Raw genomic sequence first — 26716 nt, 5'->3', positions numbered from 1 at the left:
CTTTCACTTAAAGAAAGCCCTTTATAGCTTCTCTGTGGCATATCTGAATTGCCAGAATCACTACTCTTGCCCTGGGGGACCATTTTTCATTAAAATAGGGGTTACTTGAGCATAGCACTGCGGTACTGCTACATTCAATCTGATAACCAGGACAACTACTAAGTGTCAGAGAGTGGGCAGAATACAGAGCAGGGATACAGACAAGGGGATGTTTCACATCAAGGGACAAAGGGATGATTCACATCCTGGGCAGGACACAGCAGGAAGGCATGAGATTTCATCCAGCTACTCAGAACAGAACACAACTTAGAACTTATGAATTATTTAATTTGGAATTTTCCATTTAATATTTTTGGACTGCAGTTGACCACAGGTAACCGAAACCTCATACAAGGGGGCCTAATATAGTAAAAACAAATTACTACTAATAGTAACAGGAATTACTTAATTAAAATAAAATTCTAGAAGAAAATTTCCAAATCAAACCAATATTTCTACCAATAGGCTTAACTAGTGAGGTTTCAGGGTAGTTCTATTATCCATTTTGATAAAAGTGTTAATTATGTGTCAGATCAAGCAATTATACAGAACTATTAGATACCTACTAATCATATAATTTTTTTTTTTTAAGGCAGCAATTGAACACAGGGATGCTTTTGTTTTGGGTAGTACCAGGGGTTGAACCCAGGGGCACTTAATCACTGAGATATCCCCAACCCCTTCTTTTTTTTATTATTATTTTTTTTTTATTTTGAGACAGGGTCTCATTGAGTTGCACAGGGCCTCACTAAGTTGCTGAGGCTGGCTTTAAACTTGTGATTCTCCTGCCTCAGACTCCCAAGTCACTGAAATTATAGGTGTGCACCACCATGTCTAGTTTATACCTAACAATTAATGAAAATTTCATATTCTACTTGCAAGACATTATTTATAAATCTGCTTCAATGACTTTTCTATATATTGTCCAGAGTACTTAAGTTGAGAGCTTAGGGAAGAAATTATATTTTAGTTGTTGTGCTAGGTCCTTAATAATAATGGCTTAATGTATTTGATATTAAATGCATTTTATCACAAAAAATGAATGCAATAAGCTGCTAACATTTAGTAAGCTCTCCTGTTAATTATATGCCCTCCATATAATATCCTGAAAGATAAGTACTAGTTCCACTTCACAAATGAGAAAAGGCTTGGAGAAGTTGAGTAAATTGCTCAAAAATCGCACAGCTAACAGAGTAATAGGAATTTAGTCCCAGACCTGCCTAAATCCATCCATTACACTGCAAGGCCTCCCATAAACATTGTTTTTTCTAAAAAATGGACCAAGAATCAGTTTTTGAGATAAAGTTATGTTTATGACTTGATTACAGTATACTAATAAGCCAAGAAAATATTAATTTCTAGCATTATGTTCTCAATAATGAGGTTCAGTAGAAAAATTAGACTTTGTATTTGACAAAGTCTGTTTACTTTATTATGTGTATTCCTTATGGGTCACAGAGGCCAAACTTCTTCATAATAATATATATATATATATATACACACACACACATTACTATAAATATAAACAAGACTAGAAAACAAAAACACTCCAAAACCCTAGCTGGTGGCTTCCTAGTTATAACTATATAGCTATAACTATAGTTATAACTAGTTATATTATAACTATATAGCTGCTTTTTTACAGGGTTTTTACAAATTATGCATACATTTGTGCATATATACATACAATATTTTTGAAGTTTCTGATGGGATAAGCATTCAAGCATTCATGTACCCAGTTCTGTGTGTGTGTGTGTGGGGGGGTGGTTTCCTGGGTATTCAAACCAGGAGCAGTCTGTCTCTGAGCTACATCCCTAGCCCTTTTTAGAATTTATTAATTTAAAAAAAAAATCTCTAGTGTTTAAATTTTTTGCATTTTTTGGAACTGAACCCAGGCACACTTCACCAGTGAGCTCCACCTCCAGCCCTTTTTATTTTTATTTTTTTTATTCTGAGGCAGGATCTTGCTAAATTGCCAATACTGGATTTGAACTTGTAATCCTCCTGCTTCAGCCTGCAGTGTCCCTGGCATTACAGTCTTGCACTACATGCACTCAGCTCATGCACCCAATGCTTTTGGAGGTATTCCCCAACATTTCAAATCCAATGTAAGATTAATAAGGAAGCCGGTGGTGGCAGTGGCTCACGCCTATAGTCTCAGCAGCTTGGGAGCCTGATACAAGAGAATCCCAAGTTCAAAGCCAACTTCAGGAAGTTAGCAAGACCTTGTCTCAAAAAATAAAAAGGGCTTGAGATGTGACTCAATGGTAAAGCACCCCTGGGCTCAATCTCCAGGGGGAAAAAAAAAAGCCCTTTTGAAGGTGAGTGCAAAAGGTGTGCAAAGACACCCAAGACTGTTGTCAGAAGAGGTTAGCTATCCCTTCCACGAGATAACCGAACCCTGCCACAGCTAACCAATTAACTATACATGTGGTTTCAGTGTCATGCCGGGACACATGCCAACACCACCAGACAAAACAATGCCACTCCCAAAGAAGGTAAGGAACGGTTTCATTTCAAACTGCACTGCTGGGAGTATCTATTCCCCTTAGGTTCCAAAGGAGCACCCAGCCAGGATGCAAACCCTTGGAGACAGGCTATAAATGATTCAGATTTTAAAAATTAGAAGTCTCCCGACTTTGGGCCGAGGAAACCAGCAAACACGGGGTCTGCAGACCGTAACTAAACTCGGGCGGTCATTAGCTGCGCAAGTTACCCGGCCTTCTGGCGCCTCAGTTTCCTCCACTGTGAAACAGGACTTGTAAGAGCACTTTACTGGGCTCAGATAACTTCCCCTTAAGAGTTCAGCAAGCCGCGGTCAGCAAACGGCAGCCAGCAGGCTGCAGAGCTGAGGGCCACCAGGCTGGGGCCACGGGCGGGAAGCACCGGGCAACCACCGAGTTTCCGGAGCTGCCGCCGGACTCGGGCCGGACTCGGGCCGGACTCGGGCCGCGGCACGTCCCCACCCTCCAGAACCCCCCCCCGCGCACCGCCTCTCGGGGACACCCAGGGCCGGAGCGCGCGAGCCCGGGGCTGCCGCGCCGAGGAAGGGGAGGTCCCGGGAGCGGCCCCGTCCCTGGCCGGCCCCTCACCTTCCGGGAACTCGGGCACCGAGAGGTCCTGCTCCCAGCCGTCCACCTTCTGCAGATACTGGTAGACCAGGTCGTCCTTCTCCTGCTGGGTGACGGCGTCCAGCAGCGCGTACTCGAGCGAGGTCTGCGCGGGCAGCAGGCCCGAGAGGCTGCCGCCCCGCGATGCGGGCGCCGCCATGTTCCGCGGGCTCCGAGGCGGCCCGGCTCTCCCGCCCGGCCCCGGGCTTCAGAGCGGCGCCTCCGCCTCGGCCCCGCCAGCCCCACTGACCGCCAGGCCCGGCTTTTCTTTTTCAAGCATGCGTTTCAATGCCAAAGTCCAGAGAGCCGCAACTCCCGGGCTTGTAATTAGGCTGCAGTCGCAGGCCACCCCGCCCCTTCCAGGTCCCCTCGCCGCGGCCGAGTCTGGACATTCAGAGCGCCAGATTCAACAGGGGCAAAGCCTGGGGTGGGGGTGGGGGGCTTCTTGCTCGCTAAGGGACCCCTCCCCAACCCTCCATTTCGGAAACTAATAGGTTTCAAAACAAAAATAAAATAAATAAATCCATAGAAGTTAAAAGGGCACTTAAAAATCTTCATTTAGAGTCCCACTTTTAGACTAAGATCAGCCGATTCGACACAGCTCTGGCAGCGAGAAGCGGTTCCCGCCAAGGACCCAAGGTAAAGGGATAGGAATGTCCTCGAGGGAGAAAGCTTTTTAAGTTGGGAATGACTGGCCAGTGGGCTTTGACTTGTAACCAAAAGCTATGTTGTGCCTCTGGGAGTGCTGAAAGTGCGGGCGCGAATAGACTGCCAGCCGAGCGGGCGGTGGGGGCGCGGAGGGCTTCTGGCGCAGCTGCAGCTGCTCGCTGGGTGCCGTGGCAGGTGGGTGGCCACGAGGGACTTCTGAAGGGGAGAGATTTGACGGCAGTATTGGAGCTGGCTGCGCTTAACGTGGGGAGAGTTAAGGCCGCACTTGCTTCCTCAACCACCTCCAGAGTCCAAAGAGGAGGGTGGGAGGCCTCTGGCAAGGACCTCCAGAGGAGGCTGGTGGAGAAAGTGTCGCCCCCACTGCGGGACACAGAGCCTCTGTGGTCTGGAGCGCCCGAGTGTGACCTCAATGAAGCATCACTACCCATATTTACACTTTGTTCACTGTTCAAGGTTTGTACCTTGCTAAAGGAGGAGGATACTGGACGGACCCAGCAAACTGCAGATGTTGAACATCCCGGAGTCACGGATGAGGACACTAATCACACACTTACTTGATGACGGTGTGTCAAGTTTCACTAGTAAACTGAGGTAGCCAGCTAGTGTTTGGGACACTTGCTGAGCTCCTCACCCAGAGACTGTACCTGAACTTGTGCTATTTGAACAATTGCCCACTTGAAAGAGAACTGACAGTAACTGCATAACAGTTCTTCAAAGGATTGTTTTAGGATATTTTTGAACCTATACATTCCATTAGGGCTTAATTTTCAAAGTATTTCTATTTTTATGAATCAAGTTCTGGAAAGGACCACAATACCAGAATGAAATAACAGCCGCAGGTGAAAACTTTACAGGTGCTACTCCTGTTGTGGTTATTCTGAGTTTTGTTGTGGTATTAATAGAACAGAAGGTGTTCTTGGGCACAGGGTTTGTAGCTTGCCAATGTGTTAGTTGCCAAAGCTTTAGGTTCCCATTGAGTTAGTAGATTTTTCATTACATTCAGTTTATTCCTCAGCAAAAAAAAAAAAAAAAAAATTGTAACAAGTTTAAAAAATTTGTGACAAGAAATGGACTTGATTTACTAAAGATTAATGCTTCTGTAGTGGTAAAATCATTTTGCCATGATAGAAGACATGTTTTCGGAAGAAGACATCTGGGAATACAAATCTAAAAGAAAACCAAAACTAGGACATCCAAATAATTGCTCTGAAAATATTCCAAAATCGGTTGAAAAAGCAACAGATGGGAAATACCAGTCAAGACGAAAAGGAAACAAAAAGAGAAACAAAGAAGCTAAAGGAAGGGTGGACTGTGAAATGTGCTTTGGAGAAACCAGTTCCCAGACTCCTGTATCTTCTAGTCAGAATTCAAGTTGTGGAGATGGTAGTCAACAGTCCCAAGACCAAGAGACCACTCCAGGAAGACACCGAAGAACTCAAAAGCTCAAGCAAGTGTCCCCAAAGCCGCGTCCAGTTCACGATGGGTACTGCCCGTACTGCCAGATGCCTTTTTCCTCATTGCTAGGCCAAACACCTCGATGGCATGTTTTTGAATGTTTGGATTCTCCACCATTGTCTGAAACAGGTAAGGTTACAAAAAGAGGCAAGAGTCTCTAAGTGGTCTAAAAGGCCTGTATGAAGTCAGATGTGTCTGCTCAGTGAAATGAGCAAGACAAGCAATAAACCAAAAGAAAGATGAGATACTATCCCAGGTGATGATATCATTGCAAAGAAAGTTACAACCCTGAAAACAGCTTTTTGTTTGTTTGTTTTGCTTGTGTGTGTTTGTATGTGTCTGTTTGGGGGGTCAGGGGGAGGCAAGGAAGGTAGGTAGTACTGGGCATTTAACCCAGGGAGCTCTACCACTGAACTATATATCCCCAGCCCTTTTTTATTATTATTTTGAGACACTGTCTCATTAAATTGCCCAGACTGATCTCAAACTTTCAATTTTTCTGCTTCAGCCTCCCAAGTCACTGGGATTATAGGTGTGCACCACGACACCAAACCTAAATACAGTTTAAATGTATTTTGACTTTTTCATAAAGGTGTCTGAACATCTCAATTATTTTTCATAAATGTTAATTGAACCCTTACTGCACTAGGTACTTTCATTCTTTATACTTATTTGACTCACAATGAACATATAAGGTAGGTGATACTGAAATTTTACAGATAAGGGCTCTTAAAAGTTAAATATCTTGGCCAATTTATTATCTTTTTGGGAACTGTATAGAAAATACATCCTTGTTTCTAAATATGATTGTGTTGTAGTCATCAGGCTAGTGTATAGGAAGGAGTCTTAGTTGATTAAGATGTAATAACGAAAAATGTGCCAAATAACTGAAATAATGCTATGTGTTCGTTATCTTTAAACTTGAAGGTCATATTTAACATGTAGAAAATTCTACTTTAAATATCTGAAGAAGGAGTTGAATGACATATTTTAAGGTCATCTTATTTTTTTTTAAGAAAAGATTATTTGAAAAGCAATTTAAAAGAGTATTTGATTTTAAAATAATTGATAAATAGTAGCTTGCAACATGATGCTGAATTGTATCAGTATTTTTATGCTGATCTCTTTATTGTGTAGTTAACAATAGCTATCCTTGGAAATTCTCAAGTCCTTAAAGGAGGACTGGTGGTTTTCCACTGGTAGGTTACTTTGTAGTATTGATACTGTCAAAACTTACCCTGTAATACTTTTTTCTTCATTGAAATTTTCAGAGTGTCCTGATGGCCTTCTGTGTACCTCAACAATTCCTTCTCATTATAAGAGATACACTCACTTCCTGCTTGCTCAAAGTAGGGCAAGTACTGATCCATTTAGCAGCCCATCACATGTGGCAGGTGGGAGTTTCAGTGAGACCCAGCCAGGCTTTTCTTGTAGCCTAGAGGAAAGATGGTCTCTGCATCAGAAACAAACTGAGAACTTAAAAAACATTTCAAATGATCCCTTGTTGATGACACAGTGTCTAAAAAAGTCTCAGCCTCCAACTGAAACCAATAAAAAGATTTCTTCTACAAATAGTCAGACCTCGAAGCAAGCTTTACATTTTACAGCATTTGTTAAGAATGACAAACTGGTAAGAGCCGGTTTGCCTTTTGCTGGGGCAGAATTAGACAGCCACAACAACTCACAACGCACACATTTGCCATTGCCAGAAAATGACTTTGGCAGCTGTGAAATCTCCTATTCTCCACTTCAGAGTGACGAAGAAACTTATGATATAGATGAAAAGCTGGATGATTCACAACAGGAACTATTTTTTTCTGAGAGTTCTAAAGATGGCAGCCTAGAAGAAGATGATAGTTCTACCAGTTTTAAAAACCTCCCTGGTCCCTTCCTGAAGGACCTGGAGGAGAGCTGCCCCAAAGTGAATAGCTTCTTAACCCAGCAGAATAACACTAAAGAATTGTATAAGTGCAGTGCTCTAGATTCTTCTCAACTTAGCTCCCAAACAGAGTGTAGTATTTTATATGATGATCCAGAATATGCTGGTGGACGGTTTTTATTGTCTTCACCTGCATTAAGAGGGGAGCCTGCTGCTTCTAATTGTCAGACCACTAAAGCAAAGCCTGGTGAGCCAGACTTTCACGCATCTCAACCAAATAAACAGAAACAGGTGATTGAAAACCCAACTGTACCACTACTTCAGAGTAAGATGTCAGAACCTTTTGGAAGCCAGGGAAGAGAGTGTCTTCCTTTGACCCAAAGTAAAATTAGACAACTATCAAGTGAGAACTTCTGTACTAGAAATGATGCTAACTCACCACATTTCTGCAGAAAGATATTGGATGGTATGCTAGATGGTGGCATTACAGTTTTGAATACAGGAAAAAAATCAAGTACACCTACTGCTAAGTCTCCTTTGAAGATATTGCCTTCTGATCCTAAGTGCAATGAAAGAAATCCTTCTACCAAGGTAATGAAGCAGATGGATATAGGTGTGTATTTTGGACTGCCACCGAAAAGAAAAGAAGAGGAATCACTGAGGGAAAGTGCAATAGATGGGATGAACTTAAATCCCATTGTAAGTCCTAAAGGAAAGAGGTCCCGGCAGTACAAGAGGAAAGCAGAAAAATCTTTAAGTGATTTAGAATTTGATGCAAAGGACTTAAATGAGAGTCAACTTTCTGTGGAACTGCCTGCTGAAAGGTCACAGCGGCAAAGAAAAAGACATAAAAAGTCAAATTCACCACAGGAAGGAGTACGTGGGAAGAGGTCAGGCCACCTTATTAACAATACAGAATTGGGAACAACCAATTCCATTGAAGACAATACCTTCAAAAAATCGGCTCATGGAAGGCTGCAAAGAGGTTACATGAGATTTTCGGACTCAGCTAATTCAGGGGAATTAAGAAAAAAGACATGTCCCTTCTATAAGAAAATACCTGGTAAGTTGGAACATCAGTGCTCAATTTATCAAAGACCCCCAATTTTTTAACTTAACATTCATTTTCTTATGTGTGTGTATATATTTATGGAAACGATTTGTGTACTCTGTGTTTGCTTTTCATGATACTTCACGAGTCTCTAATATAATTTTCTTTTTTTTCTCTTTTTGGTACTCAGAGTCAAACCCAGGGGTGCTTCATTATTGAGCCACTTCCCCAGGCCTTTTTATTTTCTGTTTTGTGATAGGATCTCACTAAGTCATTTAGGGCCTCACTAAGTTGTTGAGGCTAGCCCTGAACTTGTAATCCTCCTGCCTCAGCTTCCCTAGTTGCTGGAATTACAGGGTTGTGCCACTGCACCTGTTAGTTTCCTTTTTCTTATTTGCTTTATATTGTTATTCCATTTAACTCGGCAAACTTTTATTGAATATATTCTGCATACAAGTTACTATGCTAGTTAGGTAGATATTACAGATTATAGAAAGACAAGTAGAAATTGAGGAAAGGCTCTAAGTAACTATTATGGATAAGAGGCAGTGTCTAAGCACTTGTGAGAAATATGAAGTCCTTCAAAGAAGAAAAATCCTATAGGTTTACCTATCAAAATAAAAGCCAAACATTCTAAAACCATATTAGAACTTTCCCTGCCTTTTCATATTTTTGTAATTTTTTTCTACCTTCTGAGTTCAGAGAAAAATGTGTAGTAATTTTTTATTATGTGTGTATGTGGTACTAGGGATTGAACCCATGGGTTCTTATTCCCAGCCCTTTCTGTTTTTACTTTATTTTGAAACAGGGTCTCACTAAGGTATTAAGGTGCATGGGGCCTTACTGAGTTGCCAAGGCTGACCTCAAATTTGGCATCCTCCTCCTGAGCCTCCTGAGTCTCTGGGATTACAGGCCCATACCACCACATCTAACTATGAATTTTATTATTGAAGAAATCCATAATTATTCTTAGAAGAATGTACAGTAAAGCAGCCAAAATATACTGGGTTTTAGAAGATTTCTGTTGAGGTGCTTTATTGATGTTTTGGAGCTATAATTTGTTCAATGTATTTGTTTTATTTTTAATCATTATTGTATTATTTAATACCTTTCTGGACTTTTAGTAAGCCAGGACGACTAAGCCACGTGTCAAAAGCCTCTAGAAGTGTGAAAGCTGCTTGTTTGCTTGCTTGTCACCTGTCCTCACACATGGCTCTTCTGTTTTAAACACATTTGAAGACTGTATTCCTTGTTTCCCCTATGAGAAAACTTTTGAGGCATTTTTTTTCCATTCCAACCCCATAATGAAGTTCAGATTATGTCTGTACTTTTTATATCTTTACTTTGTTTTTGTTTTTATGTGGTGCTGAGGATCAAACCCAGTGCCTCACATGTTCGAGGCCAGTGCTTTGCCACTGAGCCACAACGCCAGCCCCATATATATATATATATATATATATATATATATATATATATATATATTTTTTTTATAGTGCTGTGGCTTTTAGAGGGCCACAAACTTTTGTAAGATTTGGGATTATTTGGGGCCTCAACCATTTTTGCCCCTTTAGAAGCATATCAATATCACCTGCTGAAAATTCACCTTTCAGAATTTCCAAAACATTCTCCTTTTGCTGTTTTGCAGAAGTAAAGGATTTCAGGTGCCCAGTAAATGTCGTAAAAGTATTAACAAAGAATTAATTGGTTTGTGATTGGTTTAAATTGTTTAAAAATTTATTTATTTGGTGGAGTTATACACACATGAAAGTCACTATACTGGAATATTTAGGAGAAACTTACAAGACTTATTCTCACCTTTTACTAAATTTATGCAGCATAAGTTTTTAAATAATTTATGGTTAATAGGAAATGAGGTGTGAAAAGGATAGGTGTTCAGCATCTGTGGTCAGATCAGGTGTCGCTGATATCCCCGTTGTTGGTTCACCCAGCCTGCTGGTGCTTTCCTTGCAGGAACCAGCTTCACAGTTGACGCCTTTCAGCACGGTGTGGTGGAAGGCTGCACGGCCTATTTTCTCACCCATTTCCATTCTGATCATTATGCCGGATTGTCTAAAAACTTCACATTTCCAGTCTATTGTAGTGAGGTAAGTTTTCGTATTCTAAGTTCCAACTTTATAGACTGCTGCAGATTTTTAAGCATTTTGGTTACAAGAGGATTAATTAAATGGTTAAGACCTATCATTGTAGTAGGAAAGATATAAAAAACAGATTCCAAGGTTTTAAAAGTTTTAAAATGAAATGAGTTAAAATCAGCAGTTATAGTCCATTTTTGAAAAATGCGTTTTGTTACATGAGGAGAATAAACGATATGACATGTCGAGCTAAAAAAAAAAAAAAAAAAGATTTCATTCAGTGAATGTTCTTTGAGTGCCTAAATAGGTATAAAAGGCAAAACACCTAACTTTAAAGAGCTTAAGCCTGCAGGGAATTTGTGTTGTAATAAAAAAAAAAAAAAATGGAGTGCCTAGGACTAGGGAGAAGAGAACTGTGTCACAGGCCAAGGTTAGAGAATGACATTTCATGTGAAAGAGGTGCTTTGAACTAATTATTAAAAGGTGAAGATTTTAGTCCCTATCGCAAGGGCTTTAGCTGGGATTTTATTTAGTCTTCACAGAATTTATTAAGTATCCTGTTTTTCTTAGTGAAGCTACCTGAGGCTTGCTGAGGTTAAGTGGCAGGCCCAGGTCACACAGCAAGTAATGGCAGAGCCCAAATTTAAATGAAGGTATGTCTGATCACAGAATGAGGCAGAGGAAAGAGAAGATAACTTTCCAATGAGAGAGGAGAATTTGTGTAAAGGCAGACACCTCAGAAGGTGTCTACCTATTCTAGACTGTGTAAAGGCAGTCTACCTATTCTAGACTCTTCAGAAAATTCAGAAAGTCTGGAACACACTATGGGGAACCTCAGGAGACAAGCCCATGGCCATGGCAGGGACCAGATAAGGGTTTTGTGCATGGTGCTGGGAATGATGGGCCTTTCACAAGTGAGGAAGGGCCGGTGTGGATGTTCAAGTAGAAAAGTGACAGGTTGTTTTAGAAAGGCCTTCCTGACATTGTGGAGGGTTTAAATGAATAAAAGTGTGAAATCGAGAGATTATTAAGATGTTGTAATTCTGAATTAGATATGAAACAAAATATGTAGTGTTTTGCTGTGTCAGAAGTAAGCACATCCTGTTTTGTAGATAACTGGCAACTTGTTGAAGAGCAAGCTTCATGTGCAAGAACAATATGTCCATCCATTGCCGATGGACACTGAGTGTTTGGTGGATGGTGTCAGGGTTGTTCTACTTGATGCCAATCAGTGAGTATTACAGTCACCTTAATAATGGTTCATTTTTTTAAAAAATATTCACAAGGAAATCATATTGGCATGGGTATTTAAGACCTTTTCTGTTAGAACTGGAATGCCTGGTGCTTCTTAAAACTCCAGTAAAACATGTTTCCACTTGTTAAAAAAATGTCCCCAATTACAGAATCAGAGAGTAAATATAGAGAAATCCTCTAAATGTTGCCTAACCTTATTTTAATTTAATCGTTTTTCTTTTCAGTGCTAGAAATTGAACCCAGGGCCTTGCACATGCCAGACAAGCACTCTGCCCTGAACTGTATTCCCAAATCACTATACTTGACATATGAGACTCCATCTTATTTTTTTTTTTTTTAATACTTTCACATGTTGGTCTTCAAAAGATAACCTTTTGACCAGGAGCAGCGGCCCATTCCTAAAATCCCAGCAACTGGGGAGACTGAAGCAGGAGGCCAGACTCAGCAATTTAGGGAGACCCTAAGAAACTTAGCAAGACTGTGTCTCAAAATAAAAAATTCAGAGCTGAGGGTGTAACTTGGTGGTAAAGCACCCCTGGGTTCAATCCCCAGTACCAAATAAAATTAACAAATAAATAAATACCTTTTGCAATTTTCTTTAATATACGTTTATGTAAACCAAGAGCTCACCCTCCATTTACATACTAGGGGATTAGTTGCACTACCATGCCCAGTATCCCCACTGCCACTTTTAAATTAAGAAATCCACCAGGCTTTAGATACTAAAGATGTAAACTGGACCTGGTACTGCACTCGTGTAATCCCATCTACTCCAAAAGCTGAAGCAGGAAGATTACAATTTGAGGTCAGCCTGGGCAACTACTTAACGACCCTATCTAAAAATAAGAAGTAAAGAGGCCTGGGATATAGCTCTCAGAGCGCTTGCCTAGTGTGTGTTGAGTCCCTGGGTTCCATCCCCAGTACTGGGGGAAAAAATGATTCAGATTTTTCTTTCTTGGAAATTATTTCAACTCCCCAACCCCACCCCCACTTTTAAATGTCAAGTGCTGATGTTAGGGGTGGGGGCCTGGAAGCCACTAATCCTTGGGTGCCAGTTCTTGTGACTCCACTGGAAAGAATTTGAGTGAAACATACAGTAGGAAGCGAAGGTTTAATAGCGTGAGAAGCTGGGTAGTGTGCAGCATGGGGACTACACAGACTGCCTGGAGAGGGGCCGTGCGGTGCTCACAGAGTTGGGGTTTTTAAGGAAATTGCGTCCCTTATTCTTGCCTCAGTTTTCCTGTCCCCTTTAATTGGTTCATTACCCTTAGCAAACTTTCTCTGTTGGGGTCTTCATATTCTGACAGGGCAGTTGGGTGGTTGTGAAATGGTTTTTGGTGATAAGGAAGGGTTCCAGTAACTTGGTTGCAGGAGATGGTGGTGACATTTTCTGGAAACCGTGGTCCTGCTTTAGGAGTTCATTAACTGAGCTGAGGGGAGGTCTTGACATACCAGACGCCTCTTCTCGATGTTCTTCTGTTTCAGTTAGGATCCCCAGGATTTAAAATCATGATTCCCCCAAGGGATTATAATTCTCTACAGATTGGGGAAGGTTGGGCATTCCAGCTCTCATTCCCAAATGCTGCTGGCTTAGATACGTTTTCCTGCTGTTCCTATTTTATGATTCCTGTTTTTCTTGGTGCATAGGCCTGATATGTGTCCTTCATTGTCCTTTCCCTCTGCCCACCTGTTCATGGCTAACTAACCTATCTAACACTATCAGCACTCATGTTCCCGTAATACATGACTCTGCTTCTTTTCACTTTTCCTAGAATGTTAGTTAGCTCCTGTTCTGTTGATAGCAGAGAAGTTTAGGGAAAGAAGTAAGACTAAATCCAAGTTTCCTAAAATCCAGGCCAATGTTATACTTGGGGTTGCTTTCCTTCAAGGTTTTGTCTGCTAGCTCTGCTGCTATTTCGTTTTTCAGTCATCATTTTAAGTTCTGAGTTTTTGAGCCAGCTTTATTGAGGTGTTCACCATAGATTACATAATTAGCATAACTATCTGATCAAGCTAGTATGGTGTAGCCTGTGCCTCAAGCATACAAATATTTGTCTTATCAGACAAAATATACCAGGGGCTTAGAGCTCATTCCCCAGGCCAATGACCAGTCCTGAAGTTGGCCTTTCTTGGGAATGTGCAAGGTTTGAGCCTCTCCTGCCTGGGGAGTCAGGCCTTTCCTGCCACACCTTTCTTTCTTCAACCTAAGTTTCCTTGAGTTCTGAGTGTTGCATTCCCTCTGAGCACAGTGTTGTGTCACTGTGGTCAGCTAATGGTTTACTAACTTGTGAAGAAGGTACCCTCCCTTTAGGTGCCAGTCTGTTGTAATCTTCCCTAAGCATGTTTGTGTTCAGCTGCCCAGGTGCCACCATGATCCTTTTCTACCTTCCTAATGGTGCTATTGTATTGCACACTGGAGACTTCAGAGCGGATCCCAGCATGGAGCGGTCTCTTCTTGCAGGCCAGAAAATCCACACGCTGTACCTAGACACCACGTAAGAGAGGCGTTCATTGAGTGCTTCCTTTTCCTGCTGATAGCATTTATTCTGTATTTTATGAATTTGCTTGGTAATTAAAATGATTGGCTTAATGGTGATTATTATTTTAAAGTATTAGCAGAGGAATGCTGTTTGGAAAATATACACTTGAAAAAGAGCATATTGGGGACTACGTGTCTTAATTGATGATAGCTAATTTTTTTCATAGTTCTTTTAACAAAAATTTTTTTTTGTACTGAAGATTTAATCCAGGGTTGCTTTACCACTGCACTACATCCCAACCCTTTGTATTTTTTTTATTTTGAAACACGGTCTTGCTATCTTGCTGGGGCTGGCCTCAAACTTGAGATCCTCCTACTCTGTCTTCCAAGTCGCTGGGATTACAGGCATGTGCCACCACACCTGGCTATTTTTGAGTATGTTTATAGGACACCCTTTTACTGAAAGGAGGAAGAAAAACTGAAGAAAAATACCCTTATAGGTTATTCTTCCAAAGTGTCTGTTAACATATCAGATAAAAACAGGAAAATGATGCCAAATTGCCATTCTGTTTCTGAGTATTGAAAATTGCTTATAAAGGTAACTTATAAGTGATAGTTTTGAATTTAAACATAGTAGTACAAATCATTACATTTTAATTATATATGTAATCTATAGATCAAGGTATAATTGACAGATAAAAGTACTATATATTTCTGGTATATAGTGTGATATTATGTACTATAATACCTTATCAATTTGTTATAAATTAATTCTATTAACTAGTTCAACCTGTTGGAAGAAGTTTAAATGGGATATTTTAATAAAAAATGGCCTTTCCACATCCAGTTTTCTTACAGTAACTAATTTTTTCCATTCTTTTATATCTACTTTAAGTAGTAGATGAATTAAGAAAATAAGTGAAAGCCAGGCATGGCAGTTCATACCTATAATCCTAGCAGTTTGGGAGGCTGAGGCAGGAAGATCACAAGTTCAAGACCAGCCTCAGGAATTTAGCCAGACCCTGGGGGTTGGGATATAACTCAGTGGTAAAGCACCAATAGGTTAAATCCTCAGTACCCCAAAAAGAAAGAAACGAAAAGAAGTTAAAAAACATTGTTACATAGTTCTAAAGAAAATTGTGTATTTTGTCATGAGTGTTGATAGGAGAAAGGACTGAATTTTTCCCTCTTTTCTGGTGATTGACTAGCAAAAGTGATTTTGAAAATTGGGGAAAATGTATTTATTGGGTATTTGTAATTTATTACATTTTAGTGAAATAGTGCTTACCTTTCATCTCAAAATATGTATAGATAGTATTTTAAAATTAATCTTTCACTGGGGTGTTAGTCTGTTTAGGGCCAACAGGATCTTTTGTGTTCCTTTAATTCTATATATATTTCTGTATGTGCAAGAAGAGATAGTATCAACCATGAAACTATGAATTGATCTAAACATTAAATTCATGTTTAGTTTCATTATTTTAAATTATTTAGTCCACATATAATCCCTATCAGTAGTATTTTCTTTGATAGTATTTGAGTTGGAAAGAAAAGATACTGAGATACATAATCGATAACTAAAATAGGGGACTGGCTGGAAATATTCTTAGAAGGAAAAAAGTCTTGAGAAAGGCAATTTCTTTGAAGTTGATAAAAGAAATGTACTTGAGCACATGCCTATAATCCCAGAAACTTGGGGGGCCAAGGGGAAGGATCACAAGTTTGAGGCCAGCCTTGGCTTTAGTGAGACCTTATCTCAAAACAGGAAAAATAAAATAAAGGGAGTGGTAAAGCACTCTTAAGTTCAATTCCCGTTACTAGGGGGCGGGGGGAACAAAAAAAGGGAAAAAAATCCTTAAAAAGAAATGAAAACTCACAATCCCCATCATAAATTAGCCATAACTTGTGGCAAATGACTTTAACTCCAGGAAGTGACCTAACCATTGTGGTTTTAATATATTATACTGTTGTCATATGTGATTTGCTGCAGCTTATCTCCTAAAATAGCATCTATGTTAAGACCATAGCTTTCTTCTGCTCTTTTAATAAGTACCATATTTCCATATTAAGCTATTGCAGCCCAGAGTACACCTTTCCATCTCAGCAAGAAGTTATCCAGTTTGCCATCAACACCGCCTTTGAGGCTGTAACTCTAAACCCCCGTACTCTGGTTGTCTGTGGCACTTACAGTATCGGAAAAGAGAAAGTCTTCCTAGGTGGGTGGTAGCTGTATCTAATTTACATTAACGTATTATAAACACCAGATTCTTTTTGCATAAAGCCCTGTCAGTGTCTACTCCTGCATTTGTACATATTTTCTGAAATTATTCCATATTTTCTTTGAAGTTGAAGAAAGATTCATAATATTTGATACATTTAAACTTTGAAAGGCTTAACTTTATTGAAACATTTGATGAATATGCTTATCTTAGTACTTATAAGATATTTATAAACAAGTGCCCATGTGACATTATTATTATATAACTTTGAAGGATGAGTAATGCATAATTGTATCATCCTTTGAGGATACCTGCTAGTTAACTTTTGTTGCTTTATCTATGTATATATTACACTAGTTTGTCTAGGAGATACTGTTCTGTTTTTGTGGGGTACTTCGATTTCTTAAGTGTGATCACATTATCTCAATCATTAAGATATGAAGTGTTAGCCTAGCATGGTGGTACACGCCTGAAATCCCAGTAACTCCGGAGGCTGAGGCAGGAGGATTGCAAGTTTCAGGCCAGCCTCAGCAACTTAGTGAGGCCCTGTCTCAAAATAAAAAATGAAAAGGACTGGGGATGTAGCTTAGTGGTAGAGCATCCCAACCCCCAGTACCAAAAATAAAATAAAAAAGTAAGTTCTTTGGAATTATCACAATTTATTTCACACAGATAAACAATTAAATGATTCAGCCACTTAGAGATATAGTAAATGTACAAATGTTTTGAATTTGTTTTTGATAAATTCTTATTTTAAAATGTGATTAAATGACAATTTTATGATTTTTCCATATGCCGTAATGTTTCTGTCTTTAACCTTTTGTTTTGCCTGTAGCTGTTGCTGATGTTTTAGGTTCAAAGGTGGGCATGTCCCGAGAAAAGTTTCAAACATTGCGGTGCCTCAATATGCCTGACATTAATCCCCTCATCACCACAGACATGTGGAGTTCATTGGTCCACCTTCTCCCAATGATGCAAATTAATTTTAAGGTAAGGATTCAAGAGAAGTGTTTAGGGTGAACCAGAAAAAGATCTAATGATCATAAACTAGAATCCCATTTTACTTGCATATAAACTTCAAGAAATTCAGGTATAATGAAATCACCTATTTTAAAATTTGCCTTAGAAAGTCTTTCAAGGGAATTCTAAATGTTTTTAGTTCTTCTGAATATGTAACTCTAAAATTCTAAATGTTTTTAGTTCTTCTGAATATGTAACTCTAAAAAAAGTTTGTGTGCCAGGTGTTTAGAAAATAAAGAACTGTCATACAGGAAGGAACAGAAATAGAAAAGAATGCATGTGTGTTCATTGAATCCTCCATGTCAAGATCACTTTCCAGTTCTTTCTGGGTGGGTGGTGGAAGTGAGGGGAGAATTCTGAGTTCTTACTTCAGGTCTGTTCTGTTCTGTTCCAATATTAATATTAAACCTCTGTAACATTGGTGTGTGTTGAAAATTTACTTATTGAGGATTAGATCAAATAGTGGAAGTTCCTGAGAGGAAGTTCTAGCATTAGTTCTTGGTTATAAACTGAGGCACATATGACACAGCCTTACCGTGATTTGGGGGCTTGTCTGTCAGGTTTGTTTACATAAAGAGGTTTATTCCATATATTTACATGTTGATACTTGTCAATGGAATATTTCGAAAAATACTGAATATTTTGTATTAAACACAATTCAGAACATACCGCACAAAGAAATATGTTTTTACTTTTGCTCTAATATTTGTAAAATAACTTCTTTGGAACTTTTTGAAATGGGATGCTAATTACTATTGCTATCTCTGTTTTATAAATTATAATACGTTGTGTAAAGAAAATGAATGTTAATTCTTGATTAGGGAAATTCTTTCTGGTCTAACTACTCCTTTTTTCTGTGAGACTAAGGTGAACTATTTATGGCCTATTTTCATGAGTATGTGTAATCCATAAAAATTTTAGGCATGCCTGGTATTTGTCCTAGCACATCTGTAATCCCAGGGACTTGGGAAGCTGAGGCAAGAGGATTGCAAATTTGAGGCCAGCCTCAGAAATTTAAATGAGGCCCTAAGCAAATTTAGCAAGACTCTGACTCAAAAGTAAAACAATTTTTTTAAAAAAAAGGGCTGGGGATGTGATTCAATGATAAAGAGCCACTAGGTGAAATCCCTGGTACACCCCCCCCCCCAACCCAACAATTCAGGCACAATCAAGCCAGAGTATTGTCCATTATTTCTCCCCTACCCCAGTACTGGGGATTATACCCAGGGGTGCTCTACCAGGGTGTTCTTCCACTGAGCTATATCCCTATTCCTTTTAATTTTTTTTTTATTTTTTAATTTGTCTTGCTGAATTCCCCACGCTGGCTGGAGACTTGAGATCTTCTTTCATAGTCTACCTTGTCACTGAAATTACAGGCATGTGCCACTATGCCTGGCTTGTCCATTGTCCATTGATGGTTTTGGTTTTGTTTTTGTTTTTTGGTACTGAGAATTAAACCCAGGGGTGCCCACTGAGCTATTTCCCCAATACTTTTTATTTTCTATTTTGAGACAGGATCTCACTGAGTTGCTGAATGTCTTGCAAAATTGCCAAGACTTTTCTCAAATTCGGGATCCTCCTGCATCAGGTTCCACAGTTGCTGGGATTACAGGCGTGCACCACTGGGCCGGGCACCTGATGTTTAAGCGAGACTTGCAGACATATTTTAAATGTGGGAGGCAATTAGTGTGAAGACTAATGAGATGTCATCAGTCATAAGGATGTCCAGTAATATCCTGAAAAGGGTATAGCATATTTTAATCATTTTATTTTATAGTTTTATTTCCAAGTTTGTTTTTATTTTATAGTTTTTTTAATTTTAAATTTATCTATTCTAATTTGTTATACATGATAGCAGAATGCATTTCAATTCATAGAGCACAATTTTTCACGTCTGGTTGTACACAAAGTAGAGTCACACCATTTGTGTCTTCATACATGTACTTAGGGTAACGATGTCCATCTCATTCACCCATCTTTCCTATCCCCCTGCCCCTTCCCTTCTTGCTCCCTCCCCTTTGCCCTACCTAAAGTTCCCCATTCCTCCCTTGCTCCTCACCCACAATCCCCATTATGGATTAGCATCCTCATAGAAAACATTCACCATTTGGTTTTGGGGGATTGGCTTACTGCACTTAGCTTAATATTCGCCAACTCCATCCATTTACCTGCAAATTCCATGATTTTATTCTCTTTTAATGCTAATTAATATTCCATTGTGTGTATATACCACAGTTTCTTTATCCCTTCATCTACTGAAGGGCATCTGGGTTGGTTCCACAGTTTAGCTATTGTGAATTGTGCTGCTATATACATTGGCTGCATCACTGCTATAGGCTGTCTTTAAGACCTTTGGGTATAAACCAAGGAGTGGGATAGCTGGGTCAAATGGTGGTTTCATACAGAGTTTTCCAAGGAATCTTCATACTGCCTGCCAGATTGGTTGCACCAGTTGGCAGTCCTACCAGCAATGTATGATATCCCTTATCCCCCCACATCCTTGCCAACACTTATTGTTCTTTGTATTCTTAATAGCTGCCATTCTGACTGGAATGAGATGAAATCTTAGAGTAGTTTTGATTTGCATTTCTCAATTGCTAGAGATATTGAATGTTTTTTCATATATTGTTGATTAATTGTATATGATCTTCTGAGAAGTGTCTATTCAGTTCCTTGGCCCATTTACTGGTTGGGTTTTTAGTTTTTTTGGTGTTAAGTTTTTTTAGTTCTTTATATCCCTAGAGATTAGTGCTCTATCTGATGTGCATGTGGTAAAAATTTGCTCCCATTCTGTAGGCTCTCTTCACCTCACTGATTGTTTCTTTTGCTGAGAAGAAGCTTTTCAGTTTGAATCCATCCCATTTATTGGTTCTTGATTTTGTTTCTTATGCTATAGGAGTCTTGTTAAGGAAGCTGGGGCCTAATCTGACATGATGAAGATTTGGGCCTACTTTTTCTTCTATTAGGCTCAGGGTCTCTATGGTTAGCCATCAGGAAACTGCAAAGCGTTACCAGACCAAGACACCACTTGACATCCACTAGGAGAGCTGTAATAAAAGTGATGGTAACAATTGATGAGGATACATGGGATTGGAACCTGGGTCTTTGCTGGTGGAATTTGAACTGGTGTAGCTATTTTGGGAAACAGTTTGGTAATTCCTTAAACCATATCATGTGGGGTGGCCATGTGACCCAGCCATTTCATCCTATATGCCCAAGAGAATTGAAACACACGTCTGCACAAAACTCCTATGGAAATGTTTATAGCAACATTACCCATAGTAGCCCCAAAGTCAAAACAACCCAAATGCCCATCAAATAGTGAATGTTTGAATGAAATGCGATCTATGAATAGATCTATTCATAAAACAGAATATTATTCACCTGTAAATAGGAATGAAGTACTAATGCATCTGTAATATGATTGAACCTTGAGAACACTATGCCAGACAAAAGAAGCCGGACACTGAAGGCTACTTATTGTATGATCCACTTACATGAATTCTCCAGAACATTAAATCTGCAGAGACAGAAAGTGGGTTAATGGTTCCCAGGGCTTGAGGGAGAGGAAATGGAGAATGACTGCCAGTGCTCAAGGCTTCTGTTCCAGAAGGGGATAGTGGTGATGGTTGCCCAGCTTTGTGAAAATACTAGAAACTGCTGAATTGAACTCTTAAAGGGTGGGGCATTTATCTGCCTGGAAGCCAAGGGGGGTTAAGAAAAGAATGAGGGTCAAGGAAATGAAGACGGGAAATACAGAACATGTGCCCAGAAAAGGATTTGTTTGTTTATTAGAAACAAGGGTTTTTATATTGTGAGTCACAGGGAGAAATGGAAGATAACTGAGGAAGGCAGTTGTTGATGAAGTAGGGTTTCTGAGTGGGATTTGGAACACAGGTAGATTCACCAGCCCACGGCTTTACAGGCTATTTTCTGATATATGTGGCCTTCTTTTAGACAGCTTGTATTTACGAGTCCAAACTGAAACAAGAATTAAATCTTCAAGCAGCTACAAACTCAAGAATTTTTATGTAAGAATTCAAACTGGTTTTAAGGATTCAGAAATGTTCATTAAATCTATATTTTTAATACTCATTGTCTGTATTTTGCCACTTCTAAGAACTTATGCTAAAAAAGGAGTCCTTTGTGACAAGATTCCTCTGTGAAGCTCCCTGATGATGGGAGTTAGAGAAAGCTAAGAAAGGGCCGAGGATTTCCATTAACCAGACCCAGAGGGCGGGGCTTAACAGATCCTCTGCCTTGGAGCCTGTCGGCCTCCAGAAGGTGACGTCTATATCCTCTCTGCTCCTCCCTGATCTACCTGGCATAATCCTGGAGCAGATGATTCCTCCATTAAAGTGTCCTGGTATTGATGATATTTCTTGAAGATTTCTTTTCTTCAAAACACAGATGTAGCAGAAGCTGTTGGTTATCATGGTGTTATATTTTAGTTAGTAATTAGATAATTTTTTTAATCAGCCAAAAATAATTTTATTGCATCAGAGGTAATGACTTTTTATGAAAAGATAAGCCTAATACACTTTTCTGGGTATCCATGGCCTTCCTAAAACCCTCTGAAAAGCTATAAAAAGTAATCCCTGGGTCCTATTTATGCTATATGGTTGATTACCACTGCTGATTTAAACCTGATTGGCCAAATGTGGTAAAACATTTTAAAAACAATGATGCTATAGATGATTGTCTTCATACTGAAAAATAGTTCTAGTGACATTGCCAAAAGGACTTTTCTCACAAATTGGTTCAATAAGCAGAAATGGTCATAGAACAGAGATTTTGTGTCAACTAAACTGTTTATAATAAATTTCCTCACGAGAGTTGTTCTGAAATCATGGTAAATGGACAACTGGTAACTGTTGACGGTCTCTTCTGAAGGTTGGCTTGTATAACATCTTAAGTTTATGTTTGTGGCACTAGACTGCACCACCTGGTGTTTTTGTGGTCACTGATTTGTTTCATAAAAAGCAGAAATTAGTTCTCTTTTTAAATTGTCCTGGGTGTTTTGAAGTAACAAATAGGAATGGTTGGGTTGATGACATAGATTGAAAATTGAACTCTGAGCTAATGGCATTTCATGTATAATTACACTAAAACCCAGTTTCCTGTCTTGTCCTTTCTCAGTGAAGGCAAGGAAGGGAGAAGACACTGGGTTAGCTCAGGCTTGGACACCAAGGCAGCAGCTTGAAACTTTGCAGAGAATATTATAATAGAAGCTTATTTATACATCCATCCATGCAAATTTCTTTCTTTCTTTCTTTCTTTTTTTTCTTTCTTTCTTTTTTTTTTTTTTTGATGTTCCTAGTAGTTGGTTAGAAATAGGACTGTTTTGTGGCAGATGCTCTTGTATTGACCTCAAATTAATAAACAGGTAATTGATACAAAAGAAAAATCCAATGATTTTCATTTCATCGGTGAAGTATATTTTATTATTAATCCATTCTAATGAATTATTGAATAATTGAAACTGGATGTTATTCTGGGCTGGGGATATAGTTCCATTGGTAGAGTGCTTGCCTCATATGCTGGGTTCAATCCCCAGCCCCACCAAAAAAAAAAAAACTGAAACTGGGTATTATTCTTAAAATTATTAAGATTTTTTAAAAAAAATCTCTCATGCCACTATTATCCTTAGTTGGATTTCTCTTAGCTCTCAAAGATTGAAGTTTGGTTATCAATTTTCTAAGAGTTTTATCAAATATCATTTATTGTGACTTTGGTTTGGAGTTCCATTCAAGATATAGTTTTTACAATACTAGGGATTGAACCCAGAGACCCTCTGCCACTGAGCCACACTTCTAGTTTTTTGTTTTTTTGAGACAGGCTCTCCTTAAATTGCCCAGGCTGGCCTCGAACTTGTGAATTTCCTACCTCACCCTCCCAAGTACCTGAGATTATGCATGTGTATGTATGAGCATGGTAATGCCCAGCTCTATTCAAGATTTATAAAAGGAGCATTTTACTTCCAATTATAGTGGCATAAAGAGTTTGAAATTTAATCTAGTTCATGTTTAAATGGTAGAAAGGTATGAACACCTGAGAATAATGCTACTGTGATCTTTAAAATATATATCTGGAGGCTGGGGTTGTGACTCAGTGGGAGAAGGCTCGTCTGGCATGCATGGGGCACTGGGTTTGATTCTTGGCATCATACATAAGTAAAAAATATTGAATCCACCTAAAATATATATCTGTTAGAAGTATAATGTCGCCATCCTTACAAAATTCTGTCAATCCTCTGTCAGTTTATGTGTATGGAGTCGTGTGGGCACTGATGTTTACCACTAGTGATGTTAGAGTCTCTTGCAGTAGGATTTGGAGAGAGGTGTTTCTTTGCTTTTTTTTTTTTTTAAACTATCTGAGTTGTAATTTGCTTACATTTAATTACTCGGTGTTTCAAGTTGTTTCCTCATATTTTTTAACAGTACCTGAACTTGTTTAGATAAGCAAAGAAGAGCTGATAATCTATTCAAAGATTCCATTTTTTTTTTTGGAAACATGGCTGAAAGGTCGTTGCAAGCCAGTCTTAGCAACTAAAAGCTTCTCATGACCATGCCAATGTGACATCTGTAATCATCCTGCTTAATTCCACATGACCCATCTCCATTGACTGCTGAATCAACATGCTGTTTTTTTTTTTTTTTTAAACAGGGTTTGCAGAATCATTTGAAGAAGTATGATGGGAAATATGATCGGATTTTGGCTTTTCGACCCACGGGATGGACGCACTCTAGCAAGTTCTCTAGCATAGCAGATATTACTCCTCAGACCAAGGGAAACATTTCAATATATGGTATATTATTAAATTTTCTCACATTTAATGTTTATAATCATTTGCATTTCTTAAAATCAACATCCCAAAGCCAAAACAAAACCAAGCACAAAATAATTTAACAATTCCTGAGGGTTATTTTTTGTTTATTTGCTTGTTTTGGGAGGGTATACTAGGGCTAAGAGGAGCTTTTCCATTGAGCTACATCTGCAGTCCTTTTTTGTTGTTTAATTTTTTATTTTGAGACAAGGTCTTACTAAGGTTTTGAGTCTGATCTTTAACATGAACTTGCAGCCCTCCTGCCTCAGCCTCTCCTGGGATTACAGGCATGGATCGCTGCACCCGGCAATAATTCAGGAGTTTTAAATCTCTCTACAACTCTAAACCTCTGTCTAGTCCATTGTACACTGATACAGAGGAGCTCAACCAGTAGATAGGTATTGACAGATTATTTCCTTTGTGTGATCTATGATATTTAGAGGAAATTGCAGAACTACTGAAAGGAGGAACTCAGTGTCTATAAATGGAAGTCTAGATTATGCATGAGATTGTGAGCAGGAGGAGAATGGCTTAGATGTGGTGACAGCAGGAGGGACAGACTTGACTTTGGTGTTCTCCTCTCCTGGAGGGAGTTCACCATTGCCCACAGAGCTGGCTTAGTTCCATGGATGGCTGGTGTCACCAGACCAGCGGCTTAACCTTCAGCCTCTGAAGACTCTAGCCGACTCAAAACAGGTCCTCCAACCCTTCTCTCTGGTATTTGATCTTAAATAAAGGAGATAAAGGGATTTTGAGGGTTTCATCTTTTTCTAATTGTTTATGTATGTAAAGCTTGGGACTAGAACCTGCTTACTTGTTCTAGAAGTCAAATCTGCCTGCCATTCTTCACATTTGACTTATATTTCTTCAAGATTTTCCTGAAATCTATAGCTGAGTGAAGTGTTTTAAATAAATAAATAAAAATAAGAAAATCCCAATTAAATGGGACTCTCTAGAAATGGATATTTTTAAGTATATGCATAGAAAAAAAATGAATTTTTTTTCAATGTTCTAAGTTTTATATTATTTTTAATGTTTTAATCTTTATTTTCTATAAAAATACCAAATTTTCTTATGAGAACTAATGCACCAAGGAATTTGGACAAGAATGCTCAGGATTACTTTTCTGTTTTATTTTGCACTCGAGAGCTTGTTTGGTTTTTATTTATTTAACTTTCCTATGTACATATATGGATATACCACAGTGAATTTCACCATCATGTAATCCATAAGAAATTAATTTAAAAAATAACTATGGGTAAATAGAAGAAAGATCAGTAGGGGGAAGGGGGCAGATAGTGGGAGAGGGAAGGGGAAGGAGAGCACTTTTTTATTAGTTTGATATTTAGTAGGCAATGTCTTCACATTGGTCTTTTCAGGAATTCCTTACAGTGAACACAGCAGCTACCTAGAGATGAAGCGTTTTGTCCAGTGGCTGAAACCGCAGAAAATCATACCTACCGTAAATATTGGCACCTTGAAATCTCGGCACACAATGGAGAAATATTTTAAAGAGTGGAAATTGGAAGCTGGATATTGATGATACCACCACAGAGGATTCAGCAGTAGTTAAGTTCCTTGGGTGTAGTTAGTAGTTAAATGGTATGAAATACATTTTATGTGAACTGCCCCATGAAGATCACATAATTTATTTTCTCATTTATATTTGAATAAGATATTCATGGTGCTGAATGCCTCTCAGAATCATCAAAAGTAACTGGGTACAGTGATACATTTCTGTAATCCCAGTGACTTGGGAAGATCAGGAGTTTGAGGCCAGCCTCAGCAACTTAGCAAGGCCCTGAGCAATTCAGGAGACCCTGCCTCAAAAATGGCTGGAATGTAGCTTAGTGGTTAAGCATCCCTGGGTTTAACCCCTGGAACCAAAAAAAAAAAAAAAATTCATCAAAAATAACTGAATATTCTCAATTTCTTGCCTCTTCTTCCCTGGAGGCATTTATATTTCACATTATGGTTTAGGGGAGAAAACAAAGGCAGTTTTGGTGAGCAAAAGAATTCATAGTGATGGAAAAACTGTACCAAAAGTATTATATACAAGTAATTATGTATCTTTGAAATTATGAAATAAAATTTTTATATGATATATATTCTTAAATAAAAATTACTATAAAATTTGATAGAGTGTCTTTTGGTGGGTTTTGTCATTGTTTTGTTTCCTTTTTCATAGACTTTTTTTTTTTTTAAGAACAATTTTAGGCACAGAGAAAGATTGAGCAGAAAGTTCAGGGTTCCATACCCCCATACCCCCATGTCCTCTCCCATTAAGAGCAATCCCCCACCAGGAAGGTACATGTGTGACAGTTAATGGACTTATATTGACATATCAGAAACACCTTGGTCCACAGTTTAACTAGGGCTCACTGTTGGTTAGGTACATTCTGTGGGTCTTGACAAACCTACGAGAGCACATCTATTATTACCGTATCATACAGAATTGTTACAGTGTTAGAAATTCTCTGCACTCTTCCTGTTCATCCCTTTCTCCCTCGTATGCCCTGAGAGTTACTCATCGTTCCACTGTCTCCACAGATTCGCCTTTTCCGACACGTCCTACGGTTGCAGTTATATATCATGTGCTTTTTCAGACTGGCTTTTTTCACT

General features: G+C 39.0%; 2 protein-coding genes across 3 annotated transcripts in view; one reads left to right on the top strand and one right to left on the bottom strand.

Moving 5' to 3' along the window:
• The window catches only part of Nhlrc2 (NHL repeat containing 2), a 58626-nt gene extending 55075 nt beyond the window's left edge, over positions 1-3551 (bottom strand). The window contains exon 1 of the mRNA XM_026389094.2: positions 3132-3551. Coding sequence (XP_026244879.2) covers positions 3132-3309 — 178 coding nt within the window. The 5' untranslated portion in view covers positions 3310-3551. The remainder of the gene's footprint in view (positions 1-3131) is intronic.
• Positions 3552-3597: 46 nt separating this feature from the next.
• Dclre1a (DNA cross-link repair 1A) lies at positions 3598-26134 on the top strand. Of its 2 annotated transcripts, XM_026389092.2 has the most exons (10): positions 3598-3788; positions 4272-5402; positions 6545-8215; positions 10175-10308; positions 11409-11527; positions 13905-14045; positions 16100-16245; positions 17084-17238; positions 23935-24076; positions 25474-26134. In XM_026389092.2, the coding sequence occupies exons 2-10, from the start codon at positions 4940-4942 to the stop codon at positions 25632-25634; spliced, it is 3132 nt and encodes a 1043-aa protein (XP_026244877.2). In that variant the 5' UTR covers positions 3598-3788; positions 4272-4939; the 3' UTR covers positions 25635-26134. The 2 variants fall into 2 exon arrangements, with proteins under 2 accessions (XP_026244877.2, XP_026244878.2); XM_026389093.2 differs by lacking the exon at positions 3598-3788 and having other exon boundaries at positions 3994-5402.
• Positions 26135-26716: the final 582 nt, after the last annotated feature.

This window comes from Urocitellus parryii, chromosome 5 (genome assembly GCF_045843805.1).
Source record: "Urocitellus parryii isolate mUroPar1 chromosome 5, mUroPar1.hap1, whole genome shotgun sequence".
Taxonomy (NCBI): Eukaryota; Metazoa; Chordata; class Mammalia; order Rodentia; family Sciuridae; genus Urocitellus; species Urocitellus parryii.
The sequence above is the reverse complement of the archived record's forward strand: the minus strand, read 5'-3'. Positions and strand labels throughout refer to the sequence as shown.

What these genes read in the sequence shown, in the direction of transcription:
- Dclre1a (XM_026389092.2), top strand. Translation starts at nt 4,940, where the DNA reads ATGATAGAAGACATGTTTTCGGAAGAAGACATCTGGGAATACAAATCT. An exon ending in ACGCTGTACCTAGACACCAC is followed by an intron (nt 14,046 to 16,099) that starts GTAAGAGAGGCG and finishes TTCCATATTAAG; the next exon opens with CTATTGCAGCCCAGAGTACA. An exon ending in AAAAGAGAAAGTCTTCCTAG is followed by an intron (nt 16,246 to 17,083) that starts GTGGGTGGTAGC and finishes TTTTGCCTGTAG; the next exon opens with CTGTTGCTGATGTTTTAGGT.